At 35.1% G+C, this 15,588-nt stretch overlaps 2 protein-coding genes across 3 annotated transcripts; one reads left to right on the top strand and one right to left on the bottom strand.

The window, feature by feature from the left end:
* The first annotated feature begins 1,902 nt into the window (after positions 1-1,902).
* On the top strand, positions 1,903-3,839 carry LOC110732374 (homeobox-leucine zipper protein HAT4-like). 2 transcript variants are annotated; one of them, XM_021912307.1, is made up of 4 exons: positions 1,903-2,387; positions 2,473-2,789; positions 2,870-2,961; positions 3,064-3,839. In XM_021912307.1, exons 1-4 carry the CDS (start codon positions 2,042-2,044, stop codon positions 3,431-3,433), a joined length of 1,125 nt encoding a protein of 374 aa, XP_021767999.1. In that variant the 5' UTR covers positions 1,903-2,041; the 3' UTR covers positions 3,434-3,839. The 2 variants fall into 2 exon arrangements, with proteins under 2 accessions (XP_021767999.1, XP_021768000.1); XM_021912308.1 differs by having other exon boundaries at positions 1,904-2,387; positions 2,882-2,961; positions 3,064-3,822.
* An 8,812-nt stretch (positions 3,840-12,651) lies between these two features.
* Positions 12,652-14,232, bottom strand: LOC110732373. The gene is made up of 4 exons (XM_021912306.1): positions 13,632-14,232; positions 13,466-13,537; positions 13,321-13,381; positions 12,652-13,202 (listed from the first exon to the last, which is right to left on the bottom strand). The coding sequence occupies exons 1-3, from the start codon at positions 13,911-13,913 to the stop codon at positions 13,376-13,378; spliced, it is 360 nt and encodes a 119-aa protein (XP_021767998.1). The 5' UTR covers positions 13,914-14,232; the 3' UTR covers positions 12,652-13,202; positions 13,321-13,375.
* Between the last annotated feature and the right edge of the window lie 1,356 nt (positions 14,233-15,588).

The raw sequence follows: 15,588 nt of genomic DNA, 5'->3' as shown, positions 1-15,588 counted from the left end.
GCTTCCTCAAGTTCATCTCTCGATCCTTCGTTGAGGAAGCTAGATAAATAATTCAAGCAATGGCCAATTACAAGAATTAACAATGAAACCTCTTAAACTCAACTAATTAACACCCCACAATTAACAAATTAGTACATGCAACAAGTGTTGGTGATTACATTGAGGGTTCACCCAAACCCTAGAAATTAGACTACTCACAATCCATGGAAGTTAAAGCAATTAAAGATTTCAAGGAATTCATGAACAAATTAAAACTAAGAATTAAGTAGAATCTAACAATTAAACATGCAAAGAACAACCAAACAATTAATAAAAAGCAAGAATTAAAGATAGAAGAGAGAAAGAAAGAGTAAGAAAAATTACTAGAAGCTTCAATAATTGACTAACAATGGTGGAACTTGTCTTCTATAATGATTGGATTGAAAACCTTCAAAACAAGAACTAAAATCTATGCTAATTTGAGGATTTTTGTGTTTCAAACTAAGAGGAGTATGAAAATCTGAAAAAATTGGGAACCCCTCTAAAATGGTCCAAAGGGGCTATTTATACTACCCCCTAAAATAAGAGGACGGTGAAAACAAGAAACGGGTAAACTGTAGGTCTGCACGGACGTGCTGAAGTTGGCACGTCCGTGCAGACTAAGGCAGAAACTCAGTTTAAGACGACCTGCTGCAGCACGGGCGTGCACCTTTGGCACGTCCGTGCTGCATCATCTGCACGGACGTGCAATATTTGGCACGTCCGTGTTGCCTCATAATCACGGAAGCACGTCCGTGCTGCATCATCTGCACGGACGTGCAATATTTGGCACGTCCGTGCAGGCCTTGGCAGAAAGATGGGTTCAGGTCTGCACTCCTGCACGGACGTGCAACATCTTGCATGGCCGTGCAGGGTCTTCTGGGCCCTTTTCTTCGTGTTTTCTTCTACGATGCTCTTGTACTTGGATTCTTTCCATCATTTCCTTGCTTCTAACCTCGGTTTGGTAACCATGGGCTTCATTTGGTCGTCTTTGGACCTAAAATCTCAACAAAAACACTAACAACCCGTGAAGCATAGGATCACAAAAATTGCATAATAATAGGGTAAAAGTGAACCAAAACACAAATTTGTTCAGGTAAACTAGGTTCAAATACGCCCTAAAACCGCATAAAATAGCAAGTTATCACTAATTCGAAAATATGTTCATATTAGATCAAATAATCTACATGGACTATTAAAATCGTAAAGATTATGAAGTTTGATTATAGCGGCCCATTAAATTATCACACATTCTTATATGTGGCTGACCACGCTTTATAGCCACCTATCATGGGAATAACTTTTGGTGGTAAGTTGTCAGTGTTATTACTGTTATATGGGTTATGTGGTCAGTGTTGTAGGGATTGCTCAATCTTTGTTATAATGATTATTTTGTTTTTTTACAAACGGCCACATAATGTGGCCAGTCACACACAAAACATTGATACAGTTATGTTCTTTTACCTTGAAAAAAAATTCAGAAAAAAAATAATTGTAAATTGAATGATATGTCCTACAAAATCCTTAGGAAAATATTGTACAGGTTGAGAAAATAGTCCTAATAAAGGCAAGTGAGTAGTCCAAGACACAAACAAGACACCCTCTTTTGATACAGTAAATTCCCAGATTTTACTACCCAATAACAACCCCCAAGTCCCCAACAGTTAATTACTGTATTTTAAAAAAAAGTTAAATTAATTAATTAAAAAATAAAATAAAAAAAAATGATTGAGAAAAAAGAGGAGAGAGAAACGACGACTAGTGCCTCCCCTCTCATTAAATTTTTTTCTCTCTTATACTTTCTCTCTCCACACTGACAACATGTCATGATGTTACACTTACATCCCTCCTTCCCTCTCCACCTCTTTCTATATAATCTCCCTTTCCTCTTCTTCTCCCTACCTCCCCATCTTCCCCTTTTCCTTACCCTTTCTCTCTCCTCTCACTACCTTATTTTCTCTCTCTACAATCTTCAACTTTCTGGGTTTGTTATTATTCATTCTCATACTACAACAACATCAACATGATGGTAGCTGGTAAAGAAGATTTGGGTTTAAGCTTGTGTTTAGGATCCTCTAATCCTAACAACTCCAACAATACTACTACTAGTAACTGTGGAAACAACAACAACCATCCTCATAATCAAAATCATAATAATATTGGGTTTTTCATGAATAATAACAATAATAATCGTAATTTTCATCATCATCAACCTCAACCTCAACCTCAAACGACGTCGTCTAACGCCTCCCCGCTTCAGCTTAATCTCATGATGATGCCTTCCTTAGCTTCTTCCACCGCTTCACCGTCTCCTCTTCTCCAGAAGCTTCCATGGAACCGTAGCACCGACTCCTTCCCTCCTTCTTCCGGTTAGTTCAGATCTACTTTCTCTTAAACTATTTTCATTTTTAATTTTTTTTGGATATTAATCCGGTTCATTTTCGGTTTTTTCAGATCGGAACTCAGACTCAAGCCGGTCATTTCTCCGGGGAATCGACGTAAACAGACCCGCCGGCGGTGACGAGGAAGACGCCGGAGTATCATCCCCAAACAGCACCGTTTCAACCGTAAGCGGTAAACGAAGCTCCGGCGAGAGAGACTCCATGACAACCGCCGGCGCAGGTGACGATATCGAGGTCGAAAGAGCTTCGTCTCGCGGATTTAGCGACGACGAAGATGGCGGTGAAAATTCTAGAAAGAAACTCCGGTTAACCAAAGATCAATCCGCTATCCTTGAAGAAAGCTTCAAAGAACACAACACCCTCAACCCCGTACGTATTTGATATACATCTTCTTTGAATTATTTTTATATAATAAGGGTATTCTAGTCTTTTCACTCACATGGTTTTAGCTTTCTCTACAGAAGCAAAAGCTGGCTCTGGCAAAACGTCTCGGCCTAAGGCCACGCCAAGTCGAGGTCTGGTTCCAGAACCGTCGAGCAAGGTAGATATCCAGTGCCGTTTCTGACATTTTAAATTAATCTATCCTGGTCTTAGCCCTTGCTAGTAATGGTATTAACGGTTTTATCAACCTTCGATTTTACAGGACAAAGTTGAAGCAAACGGAAGTAGATTGCGAGTTCTTGAAGCGGTGTTGTGAGCAGCTAACAGAAGAAAACAGGAGGCTGCAAAAGGAAGTGCAAGAACTAAGAGCGTTAAAATTGTCCCCACAATTTTACATGCAAATGAACCCACCAACTACCCTCACCATGTGCCCTTCATGTGAGCGTGTGGCGGTCCCACCTTCCGCCACCTCATCATCGCCTGCTACTCAGCCACAACAACAACCTTCTACTACTATCCCTGATTCACGGCCCAATCACACGGCCCACCATCGGCCCATGCCTGTTAACCCGTGGGCGGTTGCTTCCCCTGTCCCGATCCGATCCTTCGAGGCGCTTCGACCTCGGTCGTGATCAAGGGTGTTTCCGTCATTTGACAGGTTTTGGTCATGAGATCTGGAGGATGAGAAAAAAGAAAAGGAGAGATGTTATGTGATGATATAAAAATTAGTCATGTAATATTTTGATTTGTTAGGATTAATATGATGATTTTGATGTGGTCTTTAATATGTTTTGGTTTTTATTGACCCATCAATCAAAATTAGATCAAACCAACAAAAAAAAAAAATCATCCTCTTTTAGTGAATGTTGTTTAGCTTTTTTTTTCTTTTTTTTTTGTTTAATTACAAAAAATAGTGCTGATTTGGCTCCCTAGATTCAGGAGAAAGGTATGAGAAGTAGAGAAGTATGTTTAGTTGTAAATTATCTATCTAATTAATTAAATTTAATTATATTATTATATAGTTGGATCATTAGCTTACAATTCTCCCATATTTATGGCAATCTTGTTTTTGACTCTTCTTTCCCTGCATTTTCTCGTGCATAACCCAATCATTTACTCCTTAACTTGTGATTATTAATCGGGGTCTTAATTATTGCTACTATAAATGAGTATAGCGTGAATTTGAGAATTTCTTATTCAAATTAAAGCTATTTGCAAATTAAGAACGAAATTACTCTATGTTTTTAAGCATCAAAATAAGTAATGTGTGACAGTGTATCAAAGCTACCTAACCCCGTTTGGATTTAGTTGTCACACTGTTATTGTGATGTTAAATATTTTCATTCAAACTATAACATACTTAGTCAAATTTTTACATGGGACATATTTGAATTTGGAATGGAAAAGTGAAAAAATTTGATCATTGGAGGATCACGTTAACTTTTCAAGTTTGTCAAGGAAAAATAGCAGCAAATTGTGTTTAGGAAGCAATTTTTTGCTAATTTGTTCACTTGTCTGCAAAATCAACGCATTCCTCAAGGTGAAATTACACAAACACCCTTCTACTTCATTTAGTAATTTCACAATCACTCTTTATTTACAAAAGTTACGACTATATTTTTTTTTTCAAAAAATTATACTCTATATTTTATACAAGTAGATCTTCGTCAATCCTAGTCAAAACAAAATAATCTTACATAAAAATTGAGATAAAAAATACCTCTCATTAATTCCTTTATGTGGAGTAGTTCAATTTACTTAGTAGGGATAAAAATTTAATTGTACAAAAAGCATGTTTAATGATGGTATAAAACAAATTCTTGTATAGAAAGAGATTAGTTGGATAATTAAACGCCACTCTTTAGTATTCTCAACTGCCACTCCCCTTTCGAGACCAATCAATTTTTGTATATAGAGTACTAATTTAGTTAATCACCACCAAATCAACAAAATGGGCAAAATGATGGGTGAGAAGGCAAATTTCATTATTATGAGTAGTAGCTAGGGTTGATTATCCCCAATACAATTGGAAAAGAAGATTAATTAGTTGCATGGTGAGCACATCAAAATCAATTCATACTCTGAATTGGTTGTGTCTTCATTTGTGTAAATTTCCAATCAACTTATGACTTGTATTGTTATACCAAAATATATTATTTGAAATACTTGTTCTTTATGGTCTTCTTTAATACGGAGTAGATTTAGATATGTGGAGTAATAAATATTTACGGAGTAATTGCTAAAGATCAATAGAATGTTTTATAAAGTTTTCCACCTAAATTGTTGTTTTACACCAAGTATTATAGGGTGTGTATTCAGCATAAGTTGGTGATTTTGTCATTTTCATGTCCCGTCTCTTTGGTGAAAGGGTATAGGTATGTATGGCTAACTTTAATACGGATTTAGCCCCCTTCCAATTAGAAATGTTAGTTTTTTCTTTGTAAAATACTTGAATTTAAATAATTTCGATGATTAAATATTTAAATATGACTGTGTTTTTATTGATAATTGATTGATTGAGAGTAAAGCTTAAAAAAATGAGAAAATTAATTAAATGAATGATTGGTATAATGCTTTCTTGTAATTGGACAATTGCCACCGGCAACTCAAAGCAGACCTCACTTTAAAATAGGTTTTCAAAGTGTGAAATGTCTACGTTGTAGCCTAACATGTCATCATTAACTAAGAATGTCACCTTTTCTCAGCTAAAACATCCATATCCATAACTTCGATTGGAATATTCTTATTTAGGAGTTATGATTCAATGGGTTTCCAATCGTCCCCTTTTTAAATAGCCTCAATCCATTTATTTATTTATTTATTTATTTTTTCCAGATATCTTGTACTCCTTGTAACATTTCTTTGCTATTTACATTTGTTTTTAAATGTCTTTAATACACATACTATACTACTCGTATAATTTGAAATTACATCATTTTTTTTTAAAAAAGTTATTTGTTAAGAGATTTTGAAACGAATATAATGGGATTTCAAATGATATTTTTCTAATTAGGTATACATATAAATCAAGTACAATTAAAATTTAGTATGTTTACTAAAAAGTTCTATATATTCCCTCCGTTCTTATTCACTTTTCGACCGTTTTTGAATACTTGCTCAATTTTTTTATTTGGAGAGCTTTTATTCTTCTACTTACCCACTACCTTAATATTTTATTACTTTTCTCCAATTTCTCTTAAAACTCTGCGTGTGAAGAAATAGAGCAAGTATTTAAAAATGGATGGAGTACTTTATTTTTCGTACACCTACTGCGATACTTTGAATTATTTTATTTTTATTTTTTGTGATTTGTAGTTTGATTATGTACCCTTTTTAGTAAAATTTAAAAAATTACAGTAAACATTTACCTACATGGCTACATCCAACTGAAAATTGTAGATGCTAATAATAGTTAGTTGCCTGCATCAAAAAAATCTAATACGTAAAATTTTCAATAAGTAGATGAAAATTGACCTAACAAAAAAAACCCATGAACTTCAATTAACATGAATGTCACGTTTGGTTTGCCAACTTTTATAGCAAGTCCTTGAAGACCCGCACTAGCTTGAAACATCCAAAAATCCAAATAAAATATCGAAAGATCATTCTAATCTCTGTCCTCACGATAAATTATTACAGGTCGATTTGAAAATTCTACCCGATTTACGTAAACCTATGGTTAAAACTAGTGTAGTAGCTCTTGGGACAAACGGAGAGAGAAACAAGACTCCACCACGCAAGTGGGGACAAATTGCAAGCAGAGTGCCAGCCAAAAATGATTATCCCAAAAGGCAAAAAAACCCTTCTAACCATATTCCCTCTTTAAGACAATGCTCAAATGATAACTAAATTGACAAATGGACCACAATTATATGAGATGTATATGGCCCAATTAGACAAACTGAGGTTATGATAGTGCCACTAATGTGGTCCTTTTTCATCCATTACGCAACATTACTACATCCCATATGATCTCATCTCAGGCGGCCCAAAAGTTATTCCCCCCCATTTCACTCATCTATTATTAGTAGCCCATTTTATACCACCTTTTTTTTTTTTTAATACAAGTATTTATATTTACATTTGTATTTAGTTTCAAGGATAATGGGGACCAAGATTGTGACAAACTAAACAAGGTTCTTCAATATATCATATGGTATCCTATTCCTAAAGTAACTACTTTAATGGAAACATAGAGCTCTTTAGGGAAGGAATATAAATAAAGAGATGTACACGTTAAGGGATCTTCTATTACGAGTCACTCCATATATATATATATTGATCTGAATGAGAGACAATTTGATAGATCGTTATTCTATGTGGAATGTGCTCGCGCTCATACAACCAATTTGAATCCATTGGGAAGAAAAAGTACATGAACATTGGTGATATTCTTGATTACGATACAAAATTCAATCAAGTCGAAAGTGTTACACAAATCAGCATAAGAATACATACATATATTGAGCATTCTAAGAATATATTCATGCAAAGAGGTTTTTAACACGCAATATCTAATCTTATTGTCTATGCCTCTCAATGCAACTTGATCTTTAAATCTATGCCTTTATTTTTGCTTAAAAAGGTAGGACATTAGCTATTTATATAATTTGCTTGATTTTTTGGGTGTCCTTTGGTCATATTTTTTCCATTTATAACTAAACATGTAATTGGTATATTATAACCTACTCGTATAAGATTAATGAACACATTTATGAAGTTATTGAAGAGAAATAAAGATATGAAAATGAGCTTTCAACAAGAGCTGTTTGCTTTAATTTTATTCATTTCAAATTTTTCTATGGCTATTATCCCTTCACCCCCTCCCCAACCCCAAAAAGAGGGGCCAAAAGAATTACAACCCCACTTTAAATGTGAATGGTGTTTAATTTGTACTTCGTATGAAGTTAAATGTTACTCTATCTGGTTCTAAAAGTTTTTCTATTTTGATTAATTTTTTTTATTTCTTTTGAAAGAATATTTTGATTATTCATATACCTAATAGAATTGTTGTCAAAATTTAAAAAATAAATTAAAAAAATAAAATTAAAAAATTAAAAAACTTTAAAAGATGAATGAAGTACTTAGAAATGGATAGACGAAGAGGATCAAGACTAAACAAACAAACAAAATGTTAAACTTAATTAAAGGCTCATTTAAGAAAACATTACATGTAAAAGTTGAATTTGTTCTACCAAAATTAGTAAAAGTAGTCTTAGAAATATTTTGTTTCTGCATCTAACACTATTTATAGTCAGTCAGTCTTCAAGTTTGAATCTCTTTTAATATTATCTCAACATTTTTGAGTTGCTTGCCATCGTGATGAAGTCCTTTTTTGTATCTTACTTGTTGTGTCTTGGTTTATTTTACATGAATTGTACATTATTTGATTGGCAATAAATGCTGTGATAGTAACTTTCGGTCTTAATCTAGTGTTTGAATGTTATGTATAATATTTAATATAGATAATTTTGTGGACCTAATATTTCATTTCAACTTTAATTTGAACCAATTATTATGTCCGAATACATAATATTTATAGTTGTGTTGCTATCAAATGAGTGGCAAGGGCAAGTTTCATCCATGATTGTGAAGTTTTGCGTAAACCCAATAGTTTTTTTTTTTTTTTTTTTCCTCCCTTCTGATAAGAATTCCAATTATACTGAAAATGATTTATTGTTATTATTATTACCACATATTGATGTTCTTAGGGAAAGATGAATCAAGATGTTATATGATCGTGACATAAAATCTAAAGTAAGTTTAATTGTGTGAAACAATTTACATGTAAATTCTTTTGTCACGTTTAAGAACTACATAGAATTTTGTACTATTGGAGTATATCAAGTAAAGAAGTATAATTTTCCCTCGATAAAATGATTTAAAAAATGTTGATTGTGGCTTGATCATGATAAGAGAGGAGATATAAAGTCAATAAACATTTTATTACTTGTAATACAAAACTTTGATCATTAGTATGTTAAAATTGTATGCCGTAAAAATCATACTGAACATTTTTTTATTTTTTTTTTTGAAACAAATACTGTACATTATTGAAAGTATACATTGAGACAAGCAAGGAAATGTGAGGGAAGAAGTAAGAGTGAGAGACATGAGCTGAGCTGAAAGCAAAAGTGAGGATTTCAGCTAAGTGTAGTGGATAGTTTTATTTTGACTGGGCTATGTTTTTGAATTTCATGGGCCTACTGTTCACATTTAAAGCCCACATTCGGCAATAAATTGGGCCCCCAAACTTGAGGCGGCCAATAGTTCAACCCGAAAAAAAGGCAATGTAATCTACGAGATAATTTCAATGTTACTATTTGCACAAATCCTCATACGTGACTAGTCTACTACTTTAATACGGAGTGTAAAAAAAAAAAAGGTTCATAAATAAGCACGAACTTATGATTAATACTCCTGTGGCATTAATATAAATATATTGAGTATGTATTCTATGTAATTAAAATTTAGTAGTTGATTGTTAATGATGCTTTGTCCTAATAAATCCACAATGGTGGATGGGGTATCCCGTGTACACCACATTTAGCTTCTCCAATTGGATGAAGTGATGGTCCAAGATTGATTGACAGAATTCAAACCAAATCCTACCAACAACACTTGGGAGTGATCGTTTCCTTATCCTTATAATTTTATGTATTGTATTATCCACTAACAACTTCAATTAAGATTACTAGTGCAATGATTACTCATAACCATGTGAATCATAAAGGAACAAACACATTACAGATGTAAGCAACCAAAGATCTAAAGCTATCCGATTGCAGGATGAGATTCGTGCTCAAGTTCGATCCAATTTCAAAGCTAAATGGCTAACATATTAGGTAATCAAAGTAGAAAGAATATCAATAGCAAATAAAGAAATTAAAAGATAATTATGTTTGCTTGCTATTGAATATGAATATTATCATTCTACTCTGATTTGTTTGCAACAATGCACTAAGCGAACTCCTGCCTGTTTTTCAAACTTTTATACGAGGAAGATATTAGCATAGGGAACCTTTCACCGGGGCTATTTGGGGTCCGGTCCCCCCATAAATTATTGTAATTAATTAGCTGATGAACTAAAATAACCTACTCGTATATTACTTATAAATTATTGGGGCATATTGATTAGTTTTGAGCAAGAGGTTAAATATTTAAATCTCGGCCCTTCTAATGTTTTCAGCCAAGATCCACCACTGAAGATTAGTACATTTTATGCTCTCTGATACTCAGTAATGAAGTCCCATATTAACCAAATATACCCCTATTAAAGAATTAAATAAATTAAGGGTGTGTTCTATTCATTTGATTTTTACTTATCTGAACTTATTTGATCTTAACTCAACTAAACTTATTAAAATTTATTTTAGTTGTAACTTTTTTTTTTTTTTGACGGGTATTATTGTTGTAATTTAAACTTGGGTACTCCTTATCAGAGCTTATTTTCCTTCATCTGAATTTATTTGAACTACGAAGTACCGAATATCAACCCTCAATGTTTTTACGATTCGGTATTTGCGATCAGAGAGGGGGGAAGGGTAAGGGTAAGGGATCTCCACCCTCAAAGGGTCTCTACTGGGGATTGAACCCCTAACCTCAAAGGTTAGAAGGTACAATATTTTCCACTAGATCAAGTTTTACTTTGTTGTATATTCGCAGGAAGTCAGATACTTGGTTGTATATTCGCAGGAAGTCAGATACTTCGTATATTCGCAGGAATCGGTGATACTCCACAGTCCACACCATAAAGAAACAGCACGTGAAAGCATCTGAGTTACCTAAAATAAGGTCATATCACGTGATACTCCTAAATGCAATCTATATCTTCCACCAAACGCAACATAAAACACACATCTACCGATCTACGAATACAAAATATACGGCTCAAGTCAATTTGGTTGAACAATACTAACCCATATCTGTAAACATTTTAACAAAAGCGAGTCAGCAAAGTACAACACATGACAGCCCTGTTGGTCAAACAATTTAAGCAGAACTGATTATCCACCCGAGAGGCGAGAGTAAATCAAGGAAGATACAATATATCCAGTATCGCGCATGCTATAAACGCTCTCAACACAAGCAAAATGCCTGAGTGTATACGACTCTACGAGTATGCGATTTGGAAAACCTGCCCTGTTGAAAATGTAAACTCCAGATATAATATTAGGAGTATTTACTTGAGCCAGACCACATATTACACAACCCCCTTTCAGAGTTCTACAATTGTAGGTATCAAACAATTTCCACATTTCCACCAGAACAACATATAAACTTCCACATGACCAGCCAATAATGACGGTATACCAACCATTCACTAGTCCACACTCCAAACACAACAAAGAAAGGGAGGGGGAGGAACAAGTCCAAGCACACTTTACCTATGAAGAAGGGGAGGAACAAGTCCAAGCACAATTTAAATATGAAGAATCTGTAACAAACATGGCATATGATTGATCCTAAAAAGAAAGAATGTAGAATATTCATGTGAGCTATTTCAAAGTCAGAACTATATTCTAATTTCATCTAACTTACCTTTAATAGAATCTGACTATCCAATAAACCTAAAAGATGACGACTATCATAGCAGTAAATGAGGAAAATTCGACTCAATCATGAATATTCTTCACATCTCCACATTTCTGTGTAAGAAGTAACCACTTTTCTGCGACTCTAATATAACAATCTGACCCTTGCGCATCATCTTACAAATAAATGCAAGAAAGTGTGCGTATAATCAGGACTAAATACCAATAAGACATAAACTTAGACAAGTACTCCCTCCGTCACTTTATTAAAGATTTATTTGGGTTTTTTCACGGAAATTAAGAAAATTGGTGGAAGTATATAAGTGCATGTGGGATGAGAGAGAGAGGAAAAAAAAAAGTGGTTAGGAATAATTGAAGAGATTGAGATAAAGTGTTAGAAATTGATGCAAAAATTCATTATTAATACAAAAAAGTGATGACAACTTATCAAAAAGTGGAGAATATTCTCAAATAGTATAACCTTAAAATAGAAATAGGTCTTTAATTTTGATTTGCCAAAAAAGGAATACAAGTCTTTAATAAAAGGACAGATGGAGTATTTCTAATCTGAGACAATACAGCAGCCATTAAGCATAAAATGTAACCTCTAGCCAGCATAGATCAGATTGATACAAAGAACTAGGACAAAAAAAAAAAACGCCAAAGCTGATAGATAAACAGAAAGAGGACCAAAATACAGAAGTTAACAATTTAATATAGAGAATGATAAAGAATTATGGACAAGAGAAAGGAGATATAAATGAAATAGTTAGACACAGGAAAAAACTGCACCGAAAAGACACAATATGTATCATAAACCCACTCAAATATTCAGGAAAATGTAAGCAAGATTTGAATATGGAAACAAAGGGGAATCCTCGGAAGATATGCATTGTATGGCCAGAGAAAAAGGATCAAAGACTTCCAAACAATCTATGTTTTCTACTTATAAATAACTAGTTACCATTTTTACATAGGATAGAAGGGTTAGTAGAATCACAAGGCATTGTGAAGTGGGATTGTTTCCTTGGAGGAATGAGTAATTGAAACCCAACATTAGTTATTCCTCAACATTCCATCACAGTCCTTTGTCCATGCCATGTAACAGCAATGTCATCTATTCATGAAGTCTAACACCATCTCTCTAAAACTAAAAAATGAAAGCTGTATCAAAATTGTATTTAGTCATCATTTTGCTACCAATGACAAGCAAGAGAACATAACAGGTAAAAAAAAATAACAACAACAACAACAAAAACGAGAGAGAATGAAACATGCAAGAAGCACATGAAATTTGGACCTCGACTGATATTCCCTTTGCCAGAGAAGAATGATGGAATAGTTCTTCACATAAACAATAAGCTTGGAAAACACAGATAAGATTTTCAATTTTGTGATTTAGGGTTTCGAAATAAAGAACACGAATGCGAATCTGTTCCCGAACAAACTCAGGAAGCCCGTCACACATCATAATCCATAGTAAATAAACCACCTTTTCCCAAAACCTTTAAACAGTCACCGAAAACTGCTGCAACTATATGAAGCTCACAGGCTATAATCAACACCATTTCATCATAACATCAAAGATCCTTGTTATACATACCGCAACTACCCAAATCATCATGAAATTAATCTAAAATAAAACTAACTTACCCTTGCCATTGCTCTAGCTCTAGTTCTAATCTACTATGTATACCAAAAGATATAAAGCAAAAAAGTCAATGGGCATCATTCTTCTATATATCCAGACGTCCCAAATCACCCCTCTTTACAGAGAACTGTACCTCCAAATCGAGGCCCGAACACAGCAATCGGTAAGCTTTCAAAAAATTCACACTCCCCCTTTAATCATCCCCATCCTATGCACCTGCAAAATTCAAACAGCAGAACGATCTTAACATCCAAACCCTCAACAACGTCACAGTTTACAACATTTGACACAACTCAAAATCAATGCTCAAAAAATCCAGAAACAAACACTTTACCTTCTACCCAAACCAACCAGAAATTAAGCAAAAATACTTTGCAATATGTTCATATCTACCTCTGCAGAAAACAACCCAATTCAACAATCAACCAAAAATAACACAAACCCAGAAAAATCAAAGAAACCATGAATTAAAAACACACCTTTGGCGGCACATCAAGACAACGATAATATTCAGGCGAAAACCCAACCATCCATAACCCTGGAAATACATTCTACAAAAACACCCAATAAATCATCAACTCAAAAATCAGCAAAAACAACACAACATCATCCAAAAATGAATAAAACCCAGAAATTAAAACTTACATCCAATTGCTTCTGAACATTTTTAGGGCGACGAGAAGGCTTAGAACCAGTCATAGAGTAAATATCTTCTTCAATCTCTTTATTCGATAAAGAGATCCAAAACCTCTTAATCCCTCTTCTCTCACTTCCTCCTGCGCCGTTAACTCCGCCATTTCCTTGCGTCTCCAACCCTCGCAACCTTATCGATTTCAGCAAATTATCACCTCCACTTTCTCCCACAGTAGTAGCAGCACCAGAATTAGTATTCGTTGGAGTAGAATTAGTAGCAGAAGCCCCTTTCATGGCGGCAGCTCTTCTCGGCCGTAGATTCCACCCTTTCTCACCATCTCCTTCACCTTCATTTACAGCAACACCAACACCTTCTTCTGCAACTTCTGGTTTCTTCCCACAATCTCTTTCCTCTTCATCATCTTGCGCAGGGGTTGATGGTGGCGGTGTAGGTGGAGGATGGTGGTGGTTGTTGCGGCGGTTGCGAGATGATCGAGATCCTTTAGAGTTGGTTGGTTCGGCGTCCGACGAAGATGGCGGCGGAGGAGGTGAAAGAGGAGAGTTGTTAAAGTGGAGAAATATGGGAGAAAACGCTTAGCCTTCTGTATTCTATTAATCACAAATATATACCAATATACAATAGAATATCTAACTTGCCTAAAACTCCTAAACAAGATAAATTTTTCAAATATACAATATTTAACATATATGAAAAACCAAACTCTAATACTCCCCCTCAAGTTGGAGCATGTAAATCACGAATGCCCAACTTGCGTAAGAGAAAACCAAACTGTTGCCGTCCAAGAGCCTTGGTGAGAATATCTGCCAACTGATTACCTGTCGAAACATATGAGGTAGAAATATTACCGTTGATCAACTCATCACGAACAAAATGACAGTCTACCTCTATATGTTTCGTACGTTCATGAAACACTGGATTCTTAGCGATATGCAAAGCCGACTGATTATCACAAAACAACTACATAGGCTTTGAATGCTTAATACCAAGAACAAACAACAACATTTTCAACCATTTTAATTCACGAGAAGTAAAAGCCATAGACCTGTATTCAGCTTCAGAAAAGGATGTGGCTACAGTAGGCTGTTTCTTAGTCTTCCAAGAAACAGGGGAGCGACCTAGGAAAACAAAATAACCTGACAAAGAACGCCGACTCAAGGGGCATGCCGCCCAATCACTATCTCAAAAAGCTGTCAATTGCAAATCCTTCGTAGGTCGCAACAAAATACCTTGTCCCGGACTACCCTTAAGATAGCGCAAGACACGAATGGCCGCATCCCAATGAGAAACCTGAGGAACACTCAAAAACTGTGCCAAAACATGCACTGAATAACTCAACTCCGGTCGAGTGACCGACAAGTAAACCAAACGACGATACTGCTCCGGATGAACAAACGGCTCACCGGAGGCAAGTGCAAGACGATGATTCTGCTCCATCGGAGTATCAATGGGTTTACAACCCAACATTCCTGCCTCAGTCAAAATATCAAGAGCATACTTTCGTTGTGAAAGAAAGATGCCCTCGGGACTCCGAGCAACCTCAATGCCTAGGAAATACTTAAGCAAACCCAAATCCTTCATATAGAAGCATTTGCTCAAATAGGCTTTAAAATGAACGATGGCATCATGAGAGTTGCCTGCAATTATCAAATCATCGACATAAACAAGAACATGCAAAGAGACACTGCCCTGTACATAGCTAAATAGGGAGTAATCAGCATATGAGTTTTTAAACCCAAAACCTCGCAGAGCACTTGACAGTTTTGCAAACCACTGTCTCGGGGCTTGTTTCAAGCCGTATAAAGATTTATCCAACCTGCAAACTTTGCCAGGTGTCGAAGTACCGTACCCTGGAGGCAATTGCATATATACTTCTTCTTCCAAATCACCATGAAGAAAGGCATTATGAACATCCATCTGATGTAACTCCCAATTCAAAGAAACTGCAAC

The sequence above is a fragment of the Chenopodium quinoa genome, unplaced genomic scaffold (assembly GCF_001683475.1).
Source record: "Chenopodium quinoa cultivar QQ74 unplaced genomic scaffold, ASM168347v1, whole genome shotgun sequence".
NCBI lineage: Eukaryota > Viridiplantae > Streptophyta > Magnoliopsida > Caryophyllales > Amaranthaceae > Chenopodium > Chenopodium quinoa.
Note: the sequence above shows the minus strand (reverse complement) of the source record. Positions and strands in the feature narration are given on the sequence as shown.

Excerpts from the sequence above, each read along its gene's own strand:
- LOC110732374 (XM_021912307.1), top strand. The coding sequence starts at position 2,042 with ATGATGGTAGCTGGTAAAGAAGATTTGGGTTTAAGCTTGTGTTTAGGA. Across the intron at positions 2,388-2,472 it reads CTCCTTCCCTCCTTCTTCCG|ATCGGAACTCAGACTCAAGC; the intron begins GTTAGTTCAGAT and ends CGGTTTTTTCAG. Across the intron at positions 2,790-2,869 it reads AACACAACACCCTCAACCCC|CTTTCTCTACAGAAGCAAAA; the intron begins GTACGTATTTGA and ends ACATGGTTTTAG.
- LOC110732373 (XM_021912306.1), bottom strand. The coding sequence starts at position 13,913 with ATGAAAGGGGCTTCTGCTACTAATTCTACTCCAACGAATACTAATTCT. Across the intron at positions 13,538-13,631 it reads ATGTTCAGAAGCAATTGGAT|AATGTATTTCCAGGGTTATG; the intron begins GTAAGTTTTAAT and ends GTGTTTTTGTAG.